Source organism: Papilio machaon, chromosome 19, assembly GCF_912999745.1.
Source record: "Papilio machaon chromosome 19, ilPapMach1.1, whole genome shotgun sequence".
Lineage (NCBI taxonomy): Eukaryota > Metazoa > Arthropoda > Insecta > Lepidoptera > Papilionidae > Papilio > Papilio machaon.
The window spans coordinates 6,923,569-6,948,200 of record NC_060004.1 but is presented as its reverse complement, the minus strand read 5'-3'; the positions used below and the strand labels follow the sequence as shown (position 1 = coordinate 6,948,200).

Genomic DNA, 24,632 nt, shown 5'->3' with positions numbered 1-24,632 from the left:
CTGACCGCACACAAGTACAAAAACAATGATATCTTTGTTTGACAACATGTTTTTATACAAGTGTTGTGACAAACCCAGAGTTAAATAAATTGAAATTAAATAATTTTTAACGGTTGCCTTTTTTTTTAGAATTCCATAAATTTATATGAAATAATACAGCTTACGGAAATATATTTTTCCTTTTGCTTAAATAACTAACGGATTGATTTAAAAGTACAACATCAAGTTTTTATGAATTTATATAACTTTGTACATCCTTTTAAAAAATATATTCTCAAATAATAATTATCACTTAAGTCATTTCATAAATAAAAGGCATTCTAAGATAAAATAACTTGAGATAATTATTACTCGTTAATTTGGAACTTGTTAAAAAAAACTTGAATTCAATGCAAGTGTGCTAAGTACAGTTAAGTTATTCTAAGTTTCTGACGCTGAAGTAAGCTGAGTAAAGGCGATAATTTAGTGTGGACTTTTAATAATATAACTTAAGAGAAGTATATAAACAAGCAAACACTAACTTGTTCTCAAGTTTAGCGGCTGTTTAATTATTTTGAAGTTAATGAAAAACTGCAACAAAATTTAAGTTTAAATACAAAATTTTACAAATCAATTTGTATATTTTTCAATAAAGTTCGATAGGTTTTTTTTTTTTAAATTGGAATTTACTGTGAAAATGTTCAAATTGATTTATACAACTTTGAGTTAAAAACAAAGTTTTAAAAAATATAAGTTATTCATCCCCAAATGTTAGTGACAGATATTGTTTGTTATAAAATAAAAAAGAAATTGATGACTTCGTTTTATTTTTAGTAATAACAGTTTATATTTACGTATAACTTTCAAATTCTAAACTGAAATATATAAATGAGATATGACTCTTGTTTAACAAAAATAATATTTACATTTTAATGTATTTCTCTAATTAAAAGAAGTGAAAAATTTTATTATTACAACTGAAATTGAATTTGAAATAATAAATTATATATTTTATATTCATTTTGATGGAATAATTAATTTGATTGCTCAACAGTTGCCCGCAGTGGTCGCCAGATGTCGCCGCAAACTAAAATCATGTAATTTTTTTAAATACATCATTAAAAAATTCAGAAAATATTCATCTATATATATAGTCAGAAAGTCGTGTTAGTTACACTATTTATAACTCAAGATCGGTCGAACTGATTTAGCTGAAAATTGATGGGGAGATAACTTAGAACTAGGAGACGGACATAGGAACTTTTTTTATCTTGTGTGCTTTTTTTTTATTCCGCGCGGACGGAGTCGCGGGTAAAAGCTAATTTTTTATACATGACAATGTAAATATTAATAAAATTAAATCCACGTCGATAGTGACGTAATAAAAAAGCAAATGACAACCATTTTGGATACAAACAGTTTATAATAAAGCATTAATCTCTACCATTTAATTATTTTTAGTATATTTTTGAACAGTTTAATGTATTTAATAAAACTATCTAAGCACAGTACGTACGGTGCACTAGGCTGGCTGTGGTGCGGGGGGCGGAGCACCCAGCAGTCCTGCGGGTCCCGGGGACGCCGGCGCAGGCGCAGACGCAGGCTCCTTGCTCGTCTGTCGATTCTGTCTCTCTCGCTTCAGCTTCTCTCCGCTCATAATCGCCTTTATGTCATCCGCATCCAAAGTCTCGTATCTGAAAACAAACAAAAATTACTCGTCACTGTTTTATTTAAAACTAGCTGTTACCCGCGACTCCGTCCGCGCGGAATAAAAAATAGAAAACGGGGTAAAAATTATCCTATATCCGTCTCCTAGTTCTAAGCTATCTCCCCACCAATTTTCAGTCAAATCGATTCAGCCGTTCTTGAGTTATAAATAGTGTAACTAACACGACTTTCTTTTATATATATAGATAGATAGATTGTTCATGTAAAAAACTCTTTAACTCTGAAACTATCAAAATAATAACGATTATCTTAAGACGATGAGATTTAAAAGTTGATAGAATATAGGCACAATTTATCATACACAGAGTTATATATGTGTCACTAAGGGACAACATTAGTGTATATATCTCATATATCTATCTATATATATAAAAGAAAGTCGTGTTAGTTACACTATTTATAACTCAAGAACGGCTGAATCGATTTGACTGAAAATTGGTGGGCAGGTAGCTTAGAACCAGGAAACAGACCTAGGATAATATTTACCTCGTTTTCTATTTTTTATTCCGCGCGGACGGAGTCGCGGGAAAAAGCTAGTATAATATAAACTAGGAGAATTTAAATTTTAGACTAAATGTGGTACTAAGAAGTAAGGGACTATGGTTTCCACAACTATTTCTCAACATATCACCAGTTCCTCTAATGTTGTGAATATCTAGGACCATATTGTAAGAATCAGAAACTTCTCAATGTTATAATGAACAGTAGCAATATGTAACATTTAAGTTATTACTTGAGCAGGGCATCAGAGAGCGCTTTGTGTTCTTTGGCGTGTGCTCGCAAGATGGCCTTCGCACGCTCGTAACTATCCGACAACAGCTTCTTTATCTCACCATCCACCTGGAATTTTATCAAAATTAACACAAATCCGCCATTTTACATATCTCAAATATATATTTTTGATGTGAAACATCTATAAGATCACTTGTAAACCGAATTTTTGGCGTGGCGACGCTTGCCGTGGCGACGGGTCGCCACGCTATACTGAGGTATACATTATTTTATCTTTATTTTATCATCATTGTCATTATTATCATAATTATCATTATCATTATTATTTATTTAATTATAATATTTAATATTTTATGCATATTACTTGTACACACACGATGTTTCACATCTGCCAGGTGTCCCATGACGGCTCACGAGTTTTTTTTTTATTTACAATCACATAATATGTACAACAAGCAAATAAAAATCGCTGTTATCGCAATTTGTTTATAAGAAAATATGTAAAACCTACTGTTAGAGAGAAAATCAACACTGTCAGTGTATCGACACAACACTAGACATACAAAAATATCAACACTTACGTCCCATCACTACAGCTATCTAACACTTGATTTTGGTAACAAAAACACGTAATTCAGCTACAAAGGATCTTATTCAATATTATCTTATGACAATTTCTTAACATTAACAATCAAGAAAGACTAAAATGGAGTTTGTCTAAGGTTGTAAAGTTCACTTACCAGTTCGTTGGTGTACGGGCCTATGGTCTCCGAGGGGGCGAGGGCACCACGCGGGGGCTCCAGTGCCCGCAGCCCCACCTTCTCGCTCATGCCCCACTCGCGCACCATGTGACATGCGATGGAAGTCGCCTGCTTCAAGTCGGATGATCCTCCTGAATACAAACAAGTGTCCGATCAAAGTCATTCAAGTTGAATATCTGCTGAATTCAAGTTCCAGAGATAAATTTCGTATTTATAATATAAGTAAGACTAGCTGTCGCCCGCGACTCCGTCCGCGCGCAGTTAATAAGCTTATATGACACGTTCGTAGATTTACCATAGCAGCGCCATCTATTGATTACTTACTCAACCCAGTCGAAAGGTATCGACATCTGTTAGAATCATTTGGAGTTAACAGATAATTGTGACTGTCAAATAATAACAGACAAATAACTAGCAATAAATTAAAATTGCGACTATAATTTGAGATTTAAACTATCCTATCTCTCAAGTTGGATCGAACTGCACATGGTGTGCGAATTTTATTATAATCGGTTAAGTGGTTTAGGAGTCCATTGAGGACAAACATTGTGACACGAGATTTATATATATAATATATAAGATAAGTGAGACTTACCTGATGTGATTTTATCAGGACCGAAGACGAGCTCCTCAGCGGCACGACCTCCCATCATGGTGTCCATCATGGCCAGCAGCTGCTGCTTCGTCACGTGGTACCTGGACACATATACATACAGTAAATATGTAAATGGCCCTAATTTTCACAACAAATTTTGAAGCTAAATTCAAAATCTACTAGTCATCTAGTTATTTAAAAAAATAAAAAAATAGGGGGACCCATCTACAAGCACTTCCTTTCGACCTCCAGGGGCGGAGTTTCGCGGTCACACATTAAAAAAAATACAGTCGAATTGATAACCTCCATCTTTTTGAAGTCGACTAAAAATATAAAAGTGGTACCTCTCCTTGGCAGGTATGTACGCGGTGTGTCCGAGTGAGGGTCCACGCGGGATTATTGTCACCTTGTGTAGAGGATGTGCGTCCTGCAAACAATTGTACACTTATTTAAATTCTTTACAACATTTTAATATTACAAATAATTCCTTGCGAAAAAAAAAATTAAAACAAAAAAAGGACATTAAATTGTTTAAACTTTCGTGAGACATCATAACACGAACGAACTCACGAGTTAAGCCGTTTCTTAATTAATTAAAAAGAAAAGGACAATTAAACAGTTTACCAGTTTATTACAACTTACTAGCTGTTGCCCGCGACTACGTCCGCAAGAAATTAATAAACAAACTTAATTAGTAGCTTATATATTGTTCCAGATTATGATCTACATCTGTGAAAATTTTCATCAAGATCCGGTTGAAATGTTATGGAAATATCTTCTAACATACATCTACTATCCATACATTTGTATTTATAATATTAGTAAGTTAGAAAGATGTTGTTATGTGACCTTGGTGTAGTATGCGACAACAGCATGCCCCCCCTCATGACAGGCAGTGATGGCATTGGCCTCATCATCAGGCAGACGTGAGCGTCGCGCGGGGCCCATCAGCAGCTTGTCTCGTGCTTCCTCCAGGTGTCCCATTGACACCGTCTGCGCACCCTCCACAGCAGCCCTGCATCACATAACACAGTTCATCACCAATTCCTCATTAGTACGCAGCGAGCGTCGGTGGTTCAGGAGTTAAGCACTTGACTTGCAATCTGCAGGTCTTAGGTTCGAATCAAGCCATGTACCAGTGTTTTTCTATTTACATATGTACATTTATCCTATGTTCTTACAATGAAGGAAAACATCGTGATGCTGCACATATCTGAGAAGAAATTCAATTATATGTGTGAAGTCGACCCGTACTTGACCAGCATGGTTGACTATGGCCTAATCACCCCTAACTTGGGGTAGGTTTCGAGCCCCTCAGTGGGAGTGAGCTGATGATGAACTCAGGATGTTATTATTTTTTGCAATATATCGAAGAATATAAATTTATGACGTTACTTCTTTTATATAGAATGGCAACATTTTGTCAACATGACAGATTGACATCTGTCAATGTCACTATCTGTCAGAAGAGCATGTGATCGTTTGACAAGTGTCACTGACTGAATAAACCAGTAACGGAGGAATTATTTAATTAATAATTCCTCGGAATCTGTGAAATATACATTTTTTTATATTCTTACGTAGTCAGTTTTTATTTAGTTAATTAACAATGTCACTGTTATGAGTGTCATAATGTGTCATTAGCTACACATACTTGAGCGCGGCCTGGTTGACCATGCTCTCGAGGTCAGCCCCGGTGAAGCCAGTGGTGCCCCGGGCGAGGGTCTCCACATCCACGTCGGGCTGCGCGGCCACTCGGGACACGTACATGCGCAGGATCTCCACACGACCGCCGTAGTCTGGCGTCGGCACTGACACCTGAATAACAATAACCGTTGGTTTCTGAGACCAATATCTCAATATATCATCATTCCTGTCATTATCTTTGATAAAAACAGAGATAATATGTTTTAAATGGAGATTTTGGTCTCAGAAACCCACAAATATAAAAATAACAATCTTTTTTACGTTGAAATAAAGAATGTCTATACATATCCGCAATTGTAAATGTGTTACCAACATTTAAAACGACAGAGGAGGAGATGCACAGAAAGAAATTATTTTCCCGTCATATGTGACCTCTTCTCTGTTAAATCAACTTCCTCTTCCATTCTTTTCTTATGAGAAGAGGATGGGTAAGGAGAGATGATTAAATTAGGCCTCTGGTACAAAAATCTTAATCTTGTTATTTGTGAATTGCAATTATCTATATATATAAAAGAAAGTCGTGTTAGTTACACCATTTATAACTCAAGAACGGCTGAATCCATTTGACTGAAAATTGGTGGGCAGGTAGCTTAGAACCAGGAAACGGACATAGGATAATTTTTACCCAGTTTTCTATTTTTTATTCCGCGCGGACGGAGTCGCGGGTAAAAGCTAGTTCAATATAAAACTTTAAATTGTTTGATTTTTTTTGCAAATAGTGGTGATGTAGAAATAATTATATAATGACCTCAACATCAAAACGTCCTGGTCGCAGTAATGCCTGGTCGAGGTCATCGCGGCGGTTGGTGGCACCCAGCACTATCACACCCTCGTTCTGATGGAAGCCGTCCATCTCTGACAGCAGCTGGTTGATCGTCTGCAACACGAAGACAACATTTATATCACAAACACATCCACTGCTATTACAATTTTAATGAATTAAATTTGTCTGCGGCATTAAACATGTTAAGTCTGAAATCATAATGGTTCATTTTGTAATTGAAAATTCTTTAAATTGTTTTTTTTATTAAAACTTTGTTCAATAATTAAAAATATCGGGATTTAATTTTTTTTTTTTAATTTGGAGGAAAAATATTTCCTTTAAATAGCTTGATAGATGATCAGACCTGGTTGGCATATGGATGTAACACACTGTTGGTTCTCTTGGCACCCACGGAGTCTATCTCGTCGATAAATATCACACAAGGTGCACGTTCTTTGGCCGCTTCTGTATAAAAAATTGGAAATAATTTACTATCTTAGCGTTTCCACTGCAGAAACATGTACATGATTGTAATCACTCTACATTCTATGTTTCATATATGTATTGAGGCGTTGGTTACAGTTACAGTGTTACATAAACAGATGTCCAAAAGCAGCTGAAGTAAGATGAACAGCTGTCGTATCAACATTTATTGACCATTAACATGAGATAATAATTATATAATATGTAACCCGCGACTACGTCCGCGTGGAATTTAAAAAAAGTCATAATAATAGCCTATATGTTCCTCCAGACTATGTTCTATATCTGTTCCAAATATCATCCAAATCCGTTAAACCGTTCTGCAGATACCTTCAAACAAACATCCATCCATACATACATCTATCCATCTAAACTTTCGCATTTATAATATTAGTGGGGTAAATGAAATAATGTGATCGATTCATATTTATAACAATAACATTATGTAACATGAATAGTAACATTTGTGGTAGACATTTCTTTGAAAATAAAACACTAGATAGCGCGACTATTTCAAATGTTGAATGTTAACAAAATAAAGATGGCGCTAGTAGTTTTTTTTTTTTTTTCTTTTGACGGAAAAGGTGAGTATAACATGAGCATATTGTTCGAAGACGTTATTTACTCACTGAATAAATCGCGTACCCTCCTCGCGCCTTGCCCGACCAGTATCTCATCGAACTCTGGCCCGGCTGCGTGGAAGAAGGGCACACGCGCCTCGCCCGCCACCGCACGCGCCAGTAGGGTCTTCCCCGTGCCCGGAGGACCCACTAGCAATACACCCTTCGGCAGCTTCCCACCTAAGGAAGAAAACTTCTCCGGGGACTTTAGGAATTCCACCTGCAAATATACATATTTATTACTAGTATATGTGGATCTATGATGACGAATTTAAGGGGACTTGACTTTGATGAGGGTAGATAATAATTAAAAATCATAAAAATATTAGTGTAGATGTTCAGTGGAATCCTTTGCATAGTGACAGGATAGTCAAGATAACTTAAGAGTGTTCGTTATAAAACTAGCAAATAATGAGTAAAATGACTGACCACATCCTTAAGTTCCTGCTTGGCTTCGTCAGCACCCTTGACATCGTCGAAGGTGACGTTGATATCCTCGGGGTCCACCTCCACCTGGTTGCCGAGCTGAATCCTGCGCATGTTAGTCACATTCCTGCTGATTATATTTATACTTACAAAGTATGGCCCGTAAAGGTTTATCGCAGATGAAAATAAATTAATTTCATCTGAAACATTACACTAAGGGTAAGGGGGACCACTTAACGACTATGAGTATGGAGACAAACTATTTAATTGATTGCGTAAAAGTAATATGTTCAAAACTATAATTAATGAAGTATCAAGATGTTTGATGTATACCGGAAAACGGTGCCACTGACAGAAGCCATGAGGCTGACAAAGATGGCCAAGAAGAGCACGATGGTCAGCAGCTGCTGTACCAGCTTCAAGTACTTAGAGCCTTTTGAAGTGCGAGCATTCTCCGGGTGTGAGCCTGAAATAACAGTTAACAAAGTATGAGTACAAAACTTTACCAACCACCCTATTAGCATTAGAGGGGGTTTTTCAATTGCTTTTGCACTGATTTGTTGAATATGACATATACAGGTTAAAAAAGTTATGTAAAAATACTCTAAGCAATAATTGATTCATAATCAGAATTGTTTAAACTAAATTGTTTAAACTTTCGTGAGACGTCATAATTAATTAATTAATAAACGGCTTAACTCACGTTTTGATCGTCCGGTGGCGGCACCGACTAGTTTCGGACCCATCGGGGGTCCATCTTCAGGGCGAGTGTTTAATTCGAGGACTTCGCGGTCGCGTCGCGTCTCGCACAGAGAGAGAGATGCGTCTGCGAGACGCGACGCGACCGCGAAGTCCTCGAATTAAACACTCGCCCTGAAGATGGACCCCCGATGGGTCCGAAACTAGTCGGTGCCGCCACCGGACGACCAAAACGTGAGTTAAGCCATAATCAGAATTCTTTTAAATAGTACAAGTAACTTGTAACAGACAAGATAATAATTGATACCAACCTGCAAGATATCCTTCAGCAAATGCAATTTTAATTTTATCCTTCTGATGACCGGTGAGGAGCTGGTCTTCGGTGAGGAGTTTCTCCAGGCGCGGTGCCACTTCGGGCCCCATGTTGCTGTGCTGCTGTTTCTCCGCACCATCACTAACATTTAGCCCTATGTGTTTACAGAAATATCTTGTTAATATCAACTTACATAGTTTTAGTCTTGTTTGTATCTTCCATTAAGAAAATTATGCCCAATATAAAATCTAAATAAAAGTAAAAAACTTTTAGTGTTGCCAGGTTAACAATGTATGTTCAGTACCACCTTAATATGAAAAAATTATAGGCATTAATAATTAGTCATTACTGATAATGAAAAACTATTTTTATAATGTTTGTCTGTCTATCTGTATGTCTGTCAGCAAGATCGTGTTTCAAGTTACTGCTGGAAGGTAAATTAAGCATGCCTGCATTTATAGGCTACTTTTCTTTTACTTTGCACTGACAAAGTCAACCGCTAGTTTGTTAATAAAACAGACTTGGAAGGCAAGTTGGTAAGATTGAATGTGTTAAAATATTGTATAGGCTTAGTGAGTTCCGTAATGTATTAACAATAATAAACACTTTAATAATTATCCTGAATTAACTACTTTAGGATGCAAAGGAGTCAACGGAAAACCAACGCAGGGACTGTTTAGGCCGTCTCTGCATATGCTGTGTTGGCGTCTTTAACCACATTTCTCTTTAAAATCTATGTATATAAAAGAAAGTCGTGTTAGTTACACTATTTATAACTCAAGATCGGTCGAACTGATTTAGCTGAAAATTGATGGAGAGGTAGCTTAGAACTAGGAGACGGACATGGGAACGTTTTTATCTTGTGTGAATTTTTTTTATTATGCACAGACGGAGTCTTGGGTAAAAGCTAGTATTTTCATAAATATGTGCTGTGAATTTTTTTCTCTTGTATCTGTGTGGTAATAAATGAGTTTCTTTCTTTCTTTTGCTCTTAAACATCCCTTTAAATTTAAACTGTCAACTGTTTCCATATTACTGTATAATTTGTAATAATGTTTCAATGTTACTAACAACAACTAACACTGCAAAAAAATGCTAATAATACTGACCGAATAACTTACGCAGTCTATTGATGAGATTAGGATTCCTTTTCAGGTCTGCATGAATACTACGGTCTGTTTTAAAATTGCGAACCTGTATTTTGTATTTGAACACATCATCATGTAATCCATTTGCGAGCAGTCCAACAAAGTTATCAGTGAATGTTAATCTCGGGCTTTTCCCGCGAAAATCGACAGTTAAAGTCGGTACATGGGGTACACTCGTCCAACCATTTTTGTTCTTATCAAATGATTCTCCGGATATATGAGACACTTTTTTTGCAGAGCTCAACTGTACGAAGCTTTTAACAGAATTTTTACAAGGTGTAGAAACTGTTCTAAGAGATCTTAAGTTAACGTTACCCATGTCTTTTAAAACATTTTTATCAAAATTTTTTACGGCTTCCTCTAGACTTTCAGGACATAATGTGGCTTTGTACAACCCAGGAGAGGCTTCTGTGCTTTTCACATGTTTATTTCTACTGTTATTGTGCTTCTTTTGCTTGAATATACATGAATAACGAGACGACAACTGACTAAAGCTAATAAGAATCTGCAACAACAAAGGTTATGACAAACAAATTTTACATCTAATTTTTACGCAATTTAAGTAGATTTATGTTAAACTTTACCTGGTTTTGGGTATTTATGGAATTCAATGAAAACATGTTACATGTAGATAGTTAATATTTCCCTTTTTTTGAAGTGCACTCCAAAATTTTGTAAGTTTCAGCTTTTCTTACGTCAGTTCGTAGCAAAACATGGCGATCTTCTCACTTTTTTTTGACCTCTTTGGATTAGTTGTGAAATTATAATGAACATAGAAAATTCAGATAGAAATATGAAAGCTTATATTAATAGTAATTGTTGTCTTAGTTTAATGTTAAGCGCAATATTTTTTGAAAAAATGTGTAATTATAAATTCCTAGTTCCTGTGGGTTTACCGTCAAATATTTTTGAACGCATTCATTGTTAGTGGTTCTCTCTATATTGTCAATGGTTTATTTGGACAGTAAATTCCAAAATGGCGACGAGCGATGACGAGCCTATGCATTTATATGAAGTTTTTCAAAACTGTTTTAATAAAATAGCAAATAAACAACAAGGTGAGTGAAAAAATGCATACCGAGGCCTGTCTCGCGTTCCTCAAACGAAGTGTCGCGATATAGTGAAGTGTTTCTGTGTGAAATTCGATCAAAGTGTTCGCGTGTTATGCCATTTTCAGTGTCTAAACCGAATAATAATCTCGCAAAAAGCATTCGAAAATAAGCGTTTTCGCATCCAAAAACCATAAAGCACAGTTACTGGATCACTAATGTTTGTGTTAAAATCGCCAAGCCTTCCATATCTTCATCACAAGGGTTTCAAAAGGCTATGTTTTGATCACACAGTCGATTGTCAAATGTGCTCTCCATTGTGATACGATTTTGGTCTCGAAGCTGAATTGTTTCAGGATTTGTTTACATTTACTCACTCTCTATCGCTGTAACCAGGTAAAGTGTAATCGTGCTCAACTATAAAAAAAATTGCGCCAAAATTACTAAATAGTACCGAATCTATCTAATGGACCATTGCATTTTTTGTACAATTTTGCTGAATGCGGCATAACAAACTAAGTTGGGCTCGTTTATCCTCGCGTTGTCCGTTTTAGATCGCGAATTGCCGTTTTTATGTTCTCTTCTCGTTGAATGTTTACAATGTAATTTGTTTATTTACGCGAGTACGGCGCGTACGTCGCACGGAGCCAATGTAGCGCCTTATGGTGTCGGCTGCTAATACTTTTTATACAGACGCCAAACGTTTTTTTTAACCTACTCACTAAAGGACAAATATATTAAAAGAAACATACTGCACTTAAAAATTTCATTACTTATTTAAATTGCATAGGTACTTAAAATAATGATTTATTTGTCCCACAGGAATTTGTCAACTTTTCTATTACACTGTATAAATGTTTATCTAATATTCTGGATAATAAGTAACTTTTAAGAAACTCATAAGAAACAGTTCTCTAATCTGATATGAAAAAACACTCAGTCTTGTTTAACCAAATTGTGGGTAGACATTGATTGGTATTTATTAATAACAAAATATGACACATATATTCAAATATTAAACAAACTAAACAATTTAATAAATGATTTTTTAGTATTTCTACTAAAGAGAGATATTAGTTTTAGTTTTGATTCATTACTTCTTTGTTTATTGCTGTTACAACCTTATATTACATATTTGCAAATTATTTATATTTTGATAACTATTTTTGTATTAAAAATATATTTTTACTACTAATCTTAAAGTGTAACTTGTTTAATGTTTTTGATTTCCACACTTCCAATATATCTTTTTTTTTTCTTTGTGTCTGTTCACTTCCTTTTTCTAAACAGTTATCTTAATTTTACAGGAATTTCTGGTAATTTACTAAATAAATTAGAGATAAAAAAAATTATCTCATCAAATAATAGTTTTTGTGATAATTTTTTTTTATTTATATACTATCCTATAGTTGAATAAATGTATTTTAAATATTATAAAACGATTTAAAGTAATCATCTACCCACATTGATTATTTTCCTGTTAGTTGTCTTAGCTAGTAATTATTTAGCAAACTCATACTGATCACTAAATGATATTCAAAGTACATATGCCATTGATATCAACATGGTTTTATTTAGATCAAGGATTCATGTTGATTGACACAATGGATCTGTAAACTGTTGCACTCATTAGACTGTCAATGGACCTTTTGATTCTACATCTCACAGCCTACAATTCCTTTTCGATTGCACGCAATTATTTATACCTTCAGGCCTCTTCAGGTGTATCATTATTTTTGTGAATTAGCTTATGAGAGGATTTTTTTTTGTTTTTAGAGATGTTTAATGTAATTTATTCTATTGAATTTTTTTTTATTATAAAAGTTCAAGTGTGTATGTTTATTTTTAAATTGGCTACTGGCTGAAACATGTGCTGTCATAAAATAATATCTATGTCATTGACTCGTCTCAACATAAGTTTTTATTACATTTACAACATCACCATATAAATGTTTTTTTTTATTTGCTACATCCATGGGACACAGTGCGGATAAAATTGTCCATGACTAAATCAATGTTGTTACTTTATTGTGTTTTTATATAGCGACGCACTTGTACAAACAGTTTGTTGAATAAATGCATCATATTTACAACTATATAGGTATGATAGGTTCAGAATATTTTAGGTGTAAGCTTATGTATCATTATTATTTATAACTCAATGATTTTTTGGTTACAAGATATTTGTAGGTTTACTAAATATATAAACTGTTATATCCTCTAATAGCTGTCGCCCGCGACTTACTCCGTGCAGGATTAAAAAAAAAACTTAATAAGTAGCCTATGTGTTCTTCTAGACTATTTTCTATATCCGTGCCAAATTACATCCAGATCCGTTGAGGCGTTCCAGAGATACCTTCAAACAAACATCCATCCATCTAAACATTCGCATTTATAATATTAGTAAGATGTAAGTTATGTACTCCATACTGTTTTCTTTTGTACCACCCTATTACCAAGCTCAATCAAATAGCATTAACAAACTAGCATAAAATTCCACGCTGACGGAGTCGCGGACGACAGCTAGTGTTTAATAATATTGAAAAATCGTTTGAATACGTTATGGTATATTTAAAAAGTTATTTATTATTACTTTACTCTTAGGGTCCCGAAAAGTCTTAATATAACGTCCAGGTAGTCCTGGCAACGACCATGGTTCATAACAAGCACTGCAGCGCGGTTTTGTTTACGACCACTGCTTACACTAAGCTATTTCGGCGCGTGCAATAGGTATTTGTAACATGACTCAAATGATCCCCCCCCCAAGTGATACACTTCCTGAATTATGAAGCTTATGACTTTGTTCACTTTATATTACGAGAAGTTCGCGGAAAACATATACGATCTTTATAAGGTAACAAATAAGTTATTACACATCGTTATATATTTTTTTAATTGTAACAATTTTAAAGTAAGTTATTTGAGATTATGTACATTGATAAAAATAGGTATTCTATATGTTTTCGAAGGATATTAAGATATAAGAAGGTGAAAATTATAACAGGTCTATAACACTTTTAGTAAAACAAACACTAAATCGAAATAATCGGTGAAAAATTCATTAAAAACTTATGGTCAAGATACATCTTATAATGAAGTTAACAACTACTAATTCGTCATATGAAACTGGGTCGAAATGTCACCCAAACATGGTCAACAATTGATCATTATCGTAAATACGAGATTGTACGTTGATCCGCGTTAGGCGAAGACCACTTCAATTTGAACCGCCTGATATATGTCACAAGGTGTAAGCAAATAGCGGGTACAAAATACTCCTCGGAACTTTTAATAAACATTTAGTTTTTATGCATACACAGCAAATGCAATAGGTGAGCAAAAGCAAACAGATTATATCGTATAACAGGATAAAATAAAATTTTTAACTTTACCAGTAAAAAAATTATTAAGCAAAAGTCTGTCACTTAAAACATATATTTACCTAGATTTTTATTTATCATCTAAGTGTAGACGCAACTTGAATTTAATTGCTTGAGACACCATTTATTAATTGAAATATCTTACATTAAAACATATCGCGTATTGATGTATTAAATTTTTTTATGTAGTAAATTTTTAACTTACTAGACTGGCGATAATTCATCAAATATATGCATAAGTAGGTCTCCCATGAGAATGGACCTAAGAGTATACAATCATCCTTTCGCCTGTGTTCAAATCTGTATTAAATCCATAAAAGAGTAAAAAAAAACCGCTACGACTTAGGGTCCTTCAAGAAGCGAGCATATCACCATTTCAAAGGCCGGCAACGCATCGGCGATTCCTCTGGTATTGCAGATGTCCATGGGCGTCGATGATCACCTTGGTGTTCCCGCTGCTCGTTTGTCCCCTTTTCTTATATATAAAAAAAAATAAACTTTATCATCATACTAGATATCTTATATTAATCTTTGACATATGTCTTGTGTGTTGTTAAATCTAGAATGTTTTGTAGTTGACTCAACTTGTCAAAGAGCATCTATCGCGAAAACTTTGACCCCTGACCGACGTGACGTGTAGCACGTTTAATACTCCCGAATGTCTCGCAAACTCTACATTAGACTATCGAGTCTAATTGTAATTTTTTTCTTTACAAAGTCTGAATTAGCCATTTCTTATATATGTCAATTCCGTTTGGATCTGTGCTCCTTTGTCTACTTAGACGGTCCTAGATAAACCCTAGAGTCGGATTCAGAGTAAAATTCAGATTGATTAACGGTTATATAAAAAATTGACCTTAGTATATTTATTAAGACTATATCGCCTGTCGATTTAGTATTAAACTGTGATTAGTAAAATGGGTGGATTTTCAACCATATTTAAGAATTGATACCAATAACGAAGCTTAAATTTGTATGTGCTTTTTGATTAATTTTTCAAACTGTTGTCATTAAACTTTACGAATAAACTTTGAAATGATATTAAAATTCATATAGGTACCCTATATATTCACGCGTTATAAAGTGGCAAGCGTTAAATCGATATGATTTATGTCAAACACGGAAACAAATCCATAAGTAATGTAAAGTAATATGTGACAGGGCTGTACATTGTATTTTGAGTAACGCGGGCGCGGCGTTCGAACATAGCGACCGACCTCGACCGACTTGCAACCGCTGAGCCCACGGCACTCTATTACACACTCACACGTTCACAACAAATTTGTAAAATAGTTAACTCTAACTATTACATCTTAGATTTAGAAAAAATATAAAAGTGGAGTACAGTAATTAAAATGTTTCCCAGTATCTAATAACTAGATTGAAATTGTGTAATATTTTTATAAAAAATCAAGAGTATTTTTGCACTCTTATAGGACGTTCAGTACATGGCTAATCTAGACTTTACGATTTTTAGTAAAGACTAAATAAACTGATATAATATACAAGCATGCATCAGCTACCTGCAAAGTTCCATCAAAGTCGGGCCATTCGTTTCTTAGATTACCCCGAACAAAGGCGGATTTACCGTCAGACAGACAAAAATTTTAAACACTGGATTTTTTTTTAGTAATTTTATATACAGATCGATCAATACAAAAATGTATTATTTTATCTATGTTTATTGTAAATTTTTTTAAAAATTATAATACATGTTTTTTATTAAAAGTATTAGATAAAATGTATAAGGAAACAGATCGTCTCGTGTTATCAGGTCCAGTGGTAATAACATCAGTTTACATTTGTTAGTTTTCATTAATTATAATTGATTGCATTGTTTTGAGTTTGTCTGATAGCAGCTTCGTATCTCACGTCGACTGGAGCTCGCGGGTCGAAGGTCTGAGGTCGAAACTGGACATGCATTTCAATAATAACACTATGTTTATATGTATAATAATATGTTGTAATGTATTGTTGTATGTTTGAATGTTTTAAATCATTAGTAATGATGGAAGTTTTACCTGAAAATTTATCACATATTGCACAAGCATGTACATTTTTTGCACCGTAAAACAATGCATGTAGAAGTTACATAAGACAATAAACTACGAAAAATTTAGTTTTTAGTTATTTTTTGATTGGCAATGAATAATTTTTATTTATCTAAAACTAGCTGTAGCCCGCGACTACGACTGTACTATTTTTTTTTTTATAAATTGTCTATGCCTTCCAGACTATGTTCTACATCTGTGCCAAAAATTCATCAAGATCCGTTGAGCTGTTTCAAAAATACCTTCAAACAAACATCCATCCATCTAAACGCATTTATAATATTAAGTAAGATTATTTTGTTTGTTCTTCACTAAATGTAGCTATTGTTTTTTCTAGTCTAGACTAGTTAGAGTTAACGTAGTTTATCTCCCATGTTAATTAACAAGAGTGACACCAAATGTGAGTCATATCGTATAATTTGAATGTACATAGATGTTACTGTTCTATATTCATAAGATTATAAATATAATAAGAAAAACTATAACAAATTTACAAAAATTACATTGACATTACGACAGAGTTGTCCGTCTGTAAAATTATGTAATTGTTACTTTATCTGCCTACACCACTTATATAAGAACTAGTTTTATAATGCAACTATATCGGACAAAGCCGTAGTACACAATTAGTGTTACGCGTGTAGTAGTGCAGTGCGTAGTTTTGATATTGCGATATCGGCACGTTATAATTTATCAATATCTCATTTTATTGCGCACTTAGTAGTTACAACTTGTTACTTCTAACGATTTAAACATCAATATAAACAATGTCCTTAACATAATTATATTTGTAAATAATGTATCTAGTTTATATTAATATTACTAGTTACATTAGAGAATATTATTGTTATATTTTACGTAATAATTAGATTTTTAAACCTCATTCGTGGGGACGCTTTTTTAACACCGCGTTAAAACTCTGCGTTGGCGAATCTCGAGTGATGAACTTTATCGGTCTTGTTTAAATTGTTTAAACTTTCGTGAGACATCATAATTAATTAATTAAGAAACGGCTTAACTCACGTGTGATCGTCCGTCACGTCACTCGTCAGTGCGAGACGCGACGCGACCGCGAAGTCCCCGGAATAAACACTCGCCCTGAAGATGGACCCCCGATGGGTCCGAAACTAGTCGGTGCCGTCACCGGACGATCAAACGGGAGTTAAGCCGTTTCTTAATTAATTAATCAGTCTTGTTTCTTTCAACCAGTCCTCAAAATGCAACACTGCGTGAAAAAGCGTCGAGTTTTAAAAGAATTGTCGTACAAACAAATACATAGAAATGCATTTGTTCTAGGTTTTTTTTTCTAGAAATTCATCGAAATGTCGAAGCGACCTAACGTTGCCCACCTTGAATCAACGTATATGAACGTTTTTTTCACGCGCGATAGTAAATCGCCCGTGTGAAAATTAGTTTAGTCTCTTGTTACATTGAATTTATTATTCAGGATACACTCCAAAACTGTATAACCAATTTTAACACTTCTTACACCAATAGAAAAGTTTTTGTGTTAAAAAGATAGGGCATATTTTACACTAATGTATTTTCAGAGCATATATCAGGTATTATTGCATATTAATATTGTATATTGCGAAAGAAATTGGCGCGTTATGATATGCATCAGATGACAGCTTTAAACTGTTTATCGATAGATGTCGTTACGCAACCGGATACATTTAGCTGGTCCGCGGGTGACAGGCCATGTGTGTCCAAGTGACAGGCTGTGGCTCATGCCAACATTTGTCAGCCGACTTGCCAATTGACGTGGATTACTGTGACCCAGTGAAATTTGTTGTGAGGAAACCCTCATCATATCTATTTTCTCCTATACATCTTACTAATATAATAAATAATGTTTGTTAGAAGGTATCTCCGAAACGGTTGCGTGGATCTTTATAAAATTTGGCATGGTTGATGAAAATAATCTGGAAGCTGCGCGGACAGTCTCGGGCGACAGCTAGTAATAAATAAAAAGTAGAACCTCTTCTTACAGGCCAAGGTTTATTTTGGATCGTTATGATGCTCTATTTCATTATCTTTTTAAAAAAAATTGAAAAAAAAAACAATATATGATTTTTACAGTTATTTGACCCAATTACTTTTAATTTCTACCATTAACTTGAATTGAAAAAAAAAAACAAACCACGAATTTGGTCAACATAGTGCTTATTATTTATGTTGTATTTATACGTATACCAGTAATTACTTCAACCCTTGTCGCACCACTTTGATAACACCCTTGCTACTATTGTTTTAAATACTGTACTGGAAAATGTTTGCTTTGTAATTTTTCTATCAAAAATTAATGTTATGTTTGTGTTAATAACGTTAGACCAGTTATTTAGAGCTACGTTGATACGATACTTATAAACCAGAAATTAGGAAAGTGCCTTACCACTTTATCTTAAGCTGTTTATTGTATTTGATATATATGTGTATGATTTTTAAATAAAACTATTCTTCTAGTTACTAAAACTAGTTTTATTAGGTCTTTACGTATTATTATATCTCCTGGGATTTTGCGCACCTTATTATCAGATTTTGATGTCTTAAGATTGTAAAAAAACATTCTAAATTTAATCTTGGTCAACTTCTAGCCATAGTTTTTATATCTAACAATGTTGTAAAATTTGTTTACTCAATTTACTCAAAACGATTTCAATATACGTTGATTTCTGACACCGAAATCTCTGTATAAAACATATCCCTGTCGTATGTTTTAAACGGGGATTTCGGCCTCAGAAACCCACGGTAAGATAACAGAAATAGTTATGATATACGTACGCCCAATAAAAGTACTACATTAATATGAAATAAGTTGTAAATTGATCTGTAATAGATATGCGAATGATTGTGAGGGTATATAATGCTATCGGCGCAGGCGTCACCTACAACCATGACTTTACGACACCGATACGATACAAAATTATTTTCAAACTTTATTAATTATTCTGACCCCGACTGTCTGACCTTAGCCTGATAGATACGAGTTAGTTTGAACCAGTGCTTGACGACTTTTCATAATTAATTCAAGTAATTATATGAATTACAAAAAATAACTATGTTTAATATAAGAATTTGGTAAAAGTTGCAATTATTTTACACTAGCTGTGCCCGCGACTTCGTCCGCGTGAAATTCTGTCTTCGGATAGAATTTTTTAAGGCTAATTATTTTACTTAACCGACGTGCTATGATTTGATGTATGGATGTAGAAGAACATACAGAGAGGTGTGCCAGGACCGTGCCAAATCTCTAAAATAAAATTTCATTCCCTATTTTTATTTAACACACTTGAGGGTAACATTTCTTCAAACGTTGAATTTAATATTTATTTATATCAAATTAGCAGCCACAAAAATAAGTTTTAAACTTGTAACTGTAAAAGTGACGATACTTCCATACAAATTTCCACCCCCACTTTTAACCCCTTTTTCGCGTTAAAATGTGCCCTATGTCCTTCCTCAGGCTCTAGACTAAATATTGGTAAGGGTAACAGCAAAACATTCACCAAAACCTCATATATCGCTAAACAAAATTTCATCCCCTATTGTTATTTAGCACCCTTGGGGGTACAATTTTTACAAAAATGTAATTTCATATTCATTTATATCAAATTAGCAGCCTTAAAATAAGTTTCAAGCTTGTAACTGTAAAAATGACGATAATTCCATATAAACTTTCACCCCCACTTTCAACCCCTTATAAACCCTTTTTCGCGTTAAAATGTGCCCTATATGTCATTCCTCAGACTCTAGACTAAAAATTGGTAAGGGTAGTAGCAAAACATATCAAACAAAACAATCACCAAAACCTCACCTATTGCCATACAAAATTTCACCCCCTATTGTTATTTAGCACCCTTGGGGGTAACATTTTTACAAAAAAATTATTTCATATTTATTCATATCAAATTAGCTGCCTTAAAAATAAGTTTCAAGCTTCTAACTGCAAAAATGACGATAATTCTATACAAACTTTCACCCCCACTTTCATGTCCTTTCTCAGGGTCTAGACTATCTGTGTACCAAATTTCATTTAAATCGGTTCAGTAGTTTTGGCGTGAAAGCGAGACAGACAGACAGACAGACAGAGTTACTTTAGCATTTATAATATTAGTAAGGATTACGTACTTGAAGATTAAAATGATCTTTGATGATTTTTTTTTAAACAAATATATATTTTTTTGTATTCGCTCCTATCCTGTAGTCTATTATTTTAAAAGAGACAGTCAGAGTCATCGAGTGCCGTTGTTTACGATCGCTCCAAATAAAATGCGTCGTTAATGTATTTACTGCTCAGTTTAGTGCGCCGTTTTTCTGACTAGCCACTAAAACTGGCCGTGCCACGTTGAGAGAGCCGGGATCCCAGACGATGGTCACAAATAGTCTTCAAATATAAAACTAATAAATTAAAATGTAGCTTATAAATATACTAACTATCGCCCGCGTCTCCATCCGCGCGAAATTAGAAAAAAACATAATAATTAGCCTATGTGTTCCTCCAGACTATCATCTACATCTATTCCAAATTTCATCGAAATTAGTTGAGCCATTCTTACAACGATACCTTCAAACAAACATCTATTCATCCATCCATCCAAATATTCGCATTCATAATATAAGTAAGAAGTAAGATTTTTAAATATAGAACTATAGTTATATAGTGGATAAAATAAAACCTACTTTATTGACGATAAATTTGTATTAAATTTCTTTTAATATTAAAATAGTTTAAACTACACACATCAAAAAAGTCTAAGCAACACATACTATTTCAAGTTATTAATCAATTATTTTATCATTTTTTACCAAGTAGGTAATACTTATGTAAACTTTTTTGATCTATAGGACATACTGGCTGGTTGTGAAAAAAAATCGAGTATCATTTGTTTTTTTTTTCACAAATTCAAAAGCGAATGCATTTGTTCGAATTTTACAACGTTTTCTTTGCTTATTAAAACTTATTATTCGGTATCAATTTTAAGATTCAAACAATAGTTAAAAAAAGTTTTGAACAAATTTGAATTTTGAGACATTTTTTACGTTATGAAGCGACGTCATTTGAACGCAGATGAAATGCAGAGTGCTGTAGGGATGTTGCAAGCAGGAAGAACTCAATCTCAGGTATCTCGGTATTTTGGTATCTACAGAAGCGTTATTTGCCGTGTTCATCAGCGTTAAACTAACACGGGAGATTCTGCTGAGCAGCACCCAGGTCGAGGAAGGTGTACAACAACACGGCAAAATCGATACATACAACTGACTGAAAGACGCCAGCCGATGTTAACCGCCCGAGAGATAGGTTTGAGGCTACAAAATTCAAGTAGTGTTGTTGTTAGCTGCCAAACTGTGTGAAATCGATTGCATGAGTATGGCCTACGAGCACGACGGCCAATTAGGTGCCCACCGATACGTCACGGGAATCGCGCTCGTCGAAATGAATGGTTTAGGCAACACATTATATGGACCCGGAAACAATGGGATAAAATTTTATTTTGCGATGAGTCTCGATTTGGGTTCTAGCCTGATACTAGAAGGGTAAGAGTGTACCGTTGTCCTGGAAATACTGAAAGACTGAGGTGGCTTCAGGAAGTGCATCCATACAAAGACTTAACAGTTATGGTATGGGCGGGTATTATGAAGAACATACGAACAGAGCTCGTTTTTGTAAATGGTAACATGAACGCTGTAAATTACGTTGAGGATGTTCTAAGACCTTATGTCCATCCATTCGCACAAGCGCTTGGCTTCGATTTCACCTTGATGCATGACAATGCGCGTTCGCATACATCTTTGCACATACGGGAGTACTTGGCAAGGGAAAACTTCCTGGTATTGCCTTGGCCTGCACAATCGCCAGACCTCAACCCCATCGAGCATGCATGGGACATGCTCCAGAGACGTGTTTTAAATGACTTGGATGGAGTGACAACAACCCAACAACTGATGGACTTACTAAAATTTCATTGGGAGCAATTACCGTAGGATCACATTAACAGTCTCATCGATTCTATGAATAATCGGTGCCAGCAAGTTCTCCATAACCGAGGAGACCACACTTTGTCTTAATTTATGCAATTTTTGTACAACCATTTAATTTTACTTTAAGTTTAGTTGATTAGGCACCTTACTTTGTACTACGTAAAAACATTCCTTACTCGTAATTATTGGTTATTAAGATTATTAAAAAGTAAATGAAAAAAATAATTGTTGTTTAATATTAAAAAAGCATAAATAAATAATAAAAGTACGAAAATACTAAGGATTTAATGCGAAAACACATTGTAAAATTGAAATTTATATGTGTTGCTTAGACTTTTTTGATGTGTATATAACCAAATGTCTAGTACTTCTTCAGATATTTTAAGAATAGTGTCTTGTTAAATCAGAATATCCCGGGTACTTTAATGTTATGTTAGGTACCATTAAAAAGAAGATATCCCCAATTTAAATCTGAAAAAGCTTTGTTAAATACGAAAAGGCATTGCTCACTCGATGTTACTTAAAATATCTTTTTAGATTTTTTTTATTGACATAGCACATTTTCTGTAGATTTTTTATATCATACTGTTCTATTCCTTTTAATTATGATTTTTCAATTTACTAGTTTTATTTGCAACATTTTTTATACGGAGGGGAAAATGTGTTTCCAAATTTTCTTTTATGTTTTAAAAAAATAATATCGATTTTGTCACACCTTACCTACTAATATTTTGTTATTTGAAGTCACCTTACAGTTTATTTGAAATCTACAAAATTTTAACTTTGAAAAAATCGTGTCACGCAGTAGGGGCCGGTGGCCGCGCACCTGAACAAATACCACGCTTACGCGAATATTATGACGTCACCGTATATGTATGTTTTCATACATCTATTGAACATATAAATCGTAAGATAAATGTTCATCAAGTTTATATGATTCATCTTCAAACCATGACTTATTAAAATGGTAGTTAATTAGTTGAAGTAAAATTTAGTTTCAACGATAATTAAAATCAAAATATAAAATTAGACAGTTAACTTGAGGTTAATTTTCATAATTTTAATATCTTTACATATATAATTAAATATCAAATTACAACTTACTAATATTATAAATGTGAATGTTTAGATGTTTGTTTGAATGTATGTCCAGAATGGGTCAACGGAACTTGATGAAATTTGGCCCAGTTGACGATATAGTCTGGAAGAACACATAGGCTATTTGTTACGTTTTTTTTAAATCCGCGTGGACGGAGTCGTGGGCGATAGCTAGTTAATTAATATATTAACTTCACAGTTGAGTAAAAATTAAAGAAAAACAATAAATTAATAGCTTTGATATCGAGTACGCACTTAGTGAATCAAGACTCGCAGAATTTTTATTTGACGTGAAAATGACTATAATAAATCTTTTGAATCCTAATATGGACATAAAAACGAGGTTGGTTGCACTTTTAGCGCTAAAACGGCGCCTCTCATTTATTTAATTACCTCAAATATAAATTAACAGGTACTTTACTTGAGGTGTCAGGTGTTTAAGATCTTATAGACTGTGGCACAACGTATTACAGTCTAGGACGTTTATTTCCTACCCATTTAGGTGAAAATATCATTCAATTATTTCGAAAAATTTTCATAACAATATACAAACATGATAAATTGTAGCTCTTAATGGTGACAATTTATCCTAAGTTGGAAGCGAATTTAATTCCTTGACTAACCGTGCACTCTTAGAAAGTATAGTTTTAGAGAATTATTAGTCAAGATCATCTCGAGCGTATTGCGCGCTAAAGTTTCCAAAACCTAGTGACAGATAGCTGTAGTGAGGCGACGTAAGCGTTGATATTTGCCATGTCTAGTGCTGCGCCGATACACCGGCACAGTGTTGATTTTTGTCTCTAACAATAGATAGGTACACAGATTGGCAGCTAGGGTAACATTATTCGACTTACTACTTACAATTATTTAGTCTTTAATTTATTTAAAATATTAAAAAATAGTGATTTATTTCACCAGAGTAGATTTAGCGACAGGGTGGCTAGCCAGCCGTAAAAAAAATTAAGCCAAAATATTTAGGTTTATAAAACCTTGTCCGCCGAAATCACGTGAGTGCAATAAGGCCGAGAAAATGAATATTTCGCTTACTACGGTATCTCCAATCGTTATTATTGTTAGGCATTTAATATTAAACGATACTGTACTCAATTTACCAGATG

General features: G+C 34.1%; 2 protein-coding genes across 5 annotated transcripts in view; one reads left to right on the top strand and one right to left on the bottom strand.

Moving 5' to 3' along the window:
• Positions 1–975: 975 nt before the first annotated feature.
• On the bottom strand, positions 976–10,695 carry LOC106715613 (ATP-dependent zinc metalloprotease YME1L). 3 transcript variants are annotated; one of them, XM_045682344.1, is made up of 16 exons: positions 10,539–10,695; positions 9,916–10,459; positions 8,805–8,960; positions 8,128–8,260; positions 7,798–7,921; positions 7,378–7,588; positions 6,630–6,730; positions 6,251–6,379; positions 5,450–5,613; positions 4,645–4,810; positions 4,140–4,222; positions 3,796–3,896; positions 3,180–3,331; positions 2,441–2,547; positions 1,496–1,673; positions 976–1,066 (listed from the first exon to the last, which is right to left on the bottom strand). In XM_045682344.1, the coding sequence occupies exons 1-15, from the start codon at positions 10,572–10,574 to the stop codon at positions 1,502–1,504; spliced, it is 2,379 nt and encodes a 792-aa protein (XP_045538300.1). In that variant the 5' UTR covers positions 10,575–10,695; the 3' UTR covers positions 976–1,066; positions 1,496–1,501. The 3 variants fall into 3 exon arrangements, with proteins under 3 accessions (XP_045538300.1, XP_045538302.1, XP_045538301.1); XM_045682346.1 differs by having other exon boundaries at positions 7,798–7,900; XM_045682345.1 differs by having other exon boundaries at positions 9,928–10,459.
• A 197-nt stretch (positions 10,696–10,892) lies between these two features.
• Positions 10,893–24,632, top strand: part of LOC106715612 (protein daughterless) — a 71,519-nt gene continuing 57,779 nt past the window's right edge. For both annotated transcript variants that reach the window (XM_045682406.1, XM_045682404.1), the window contains exon 1: positions 10,893–11,012. In XM_045682406.1, coding sequence (XP_045538362.1) covers positions 10,931–11,012 — 82 coding nt within the window. In that variant the 5' untranslated portion in view covers positions 10,893–10,930. The remainder of the gene's footprint in view (positions 11,013–24,632) is intronic.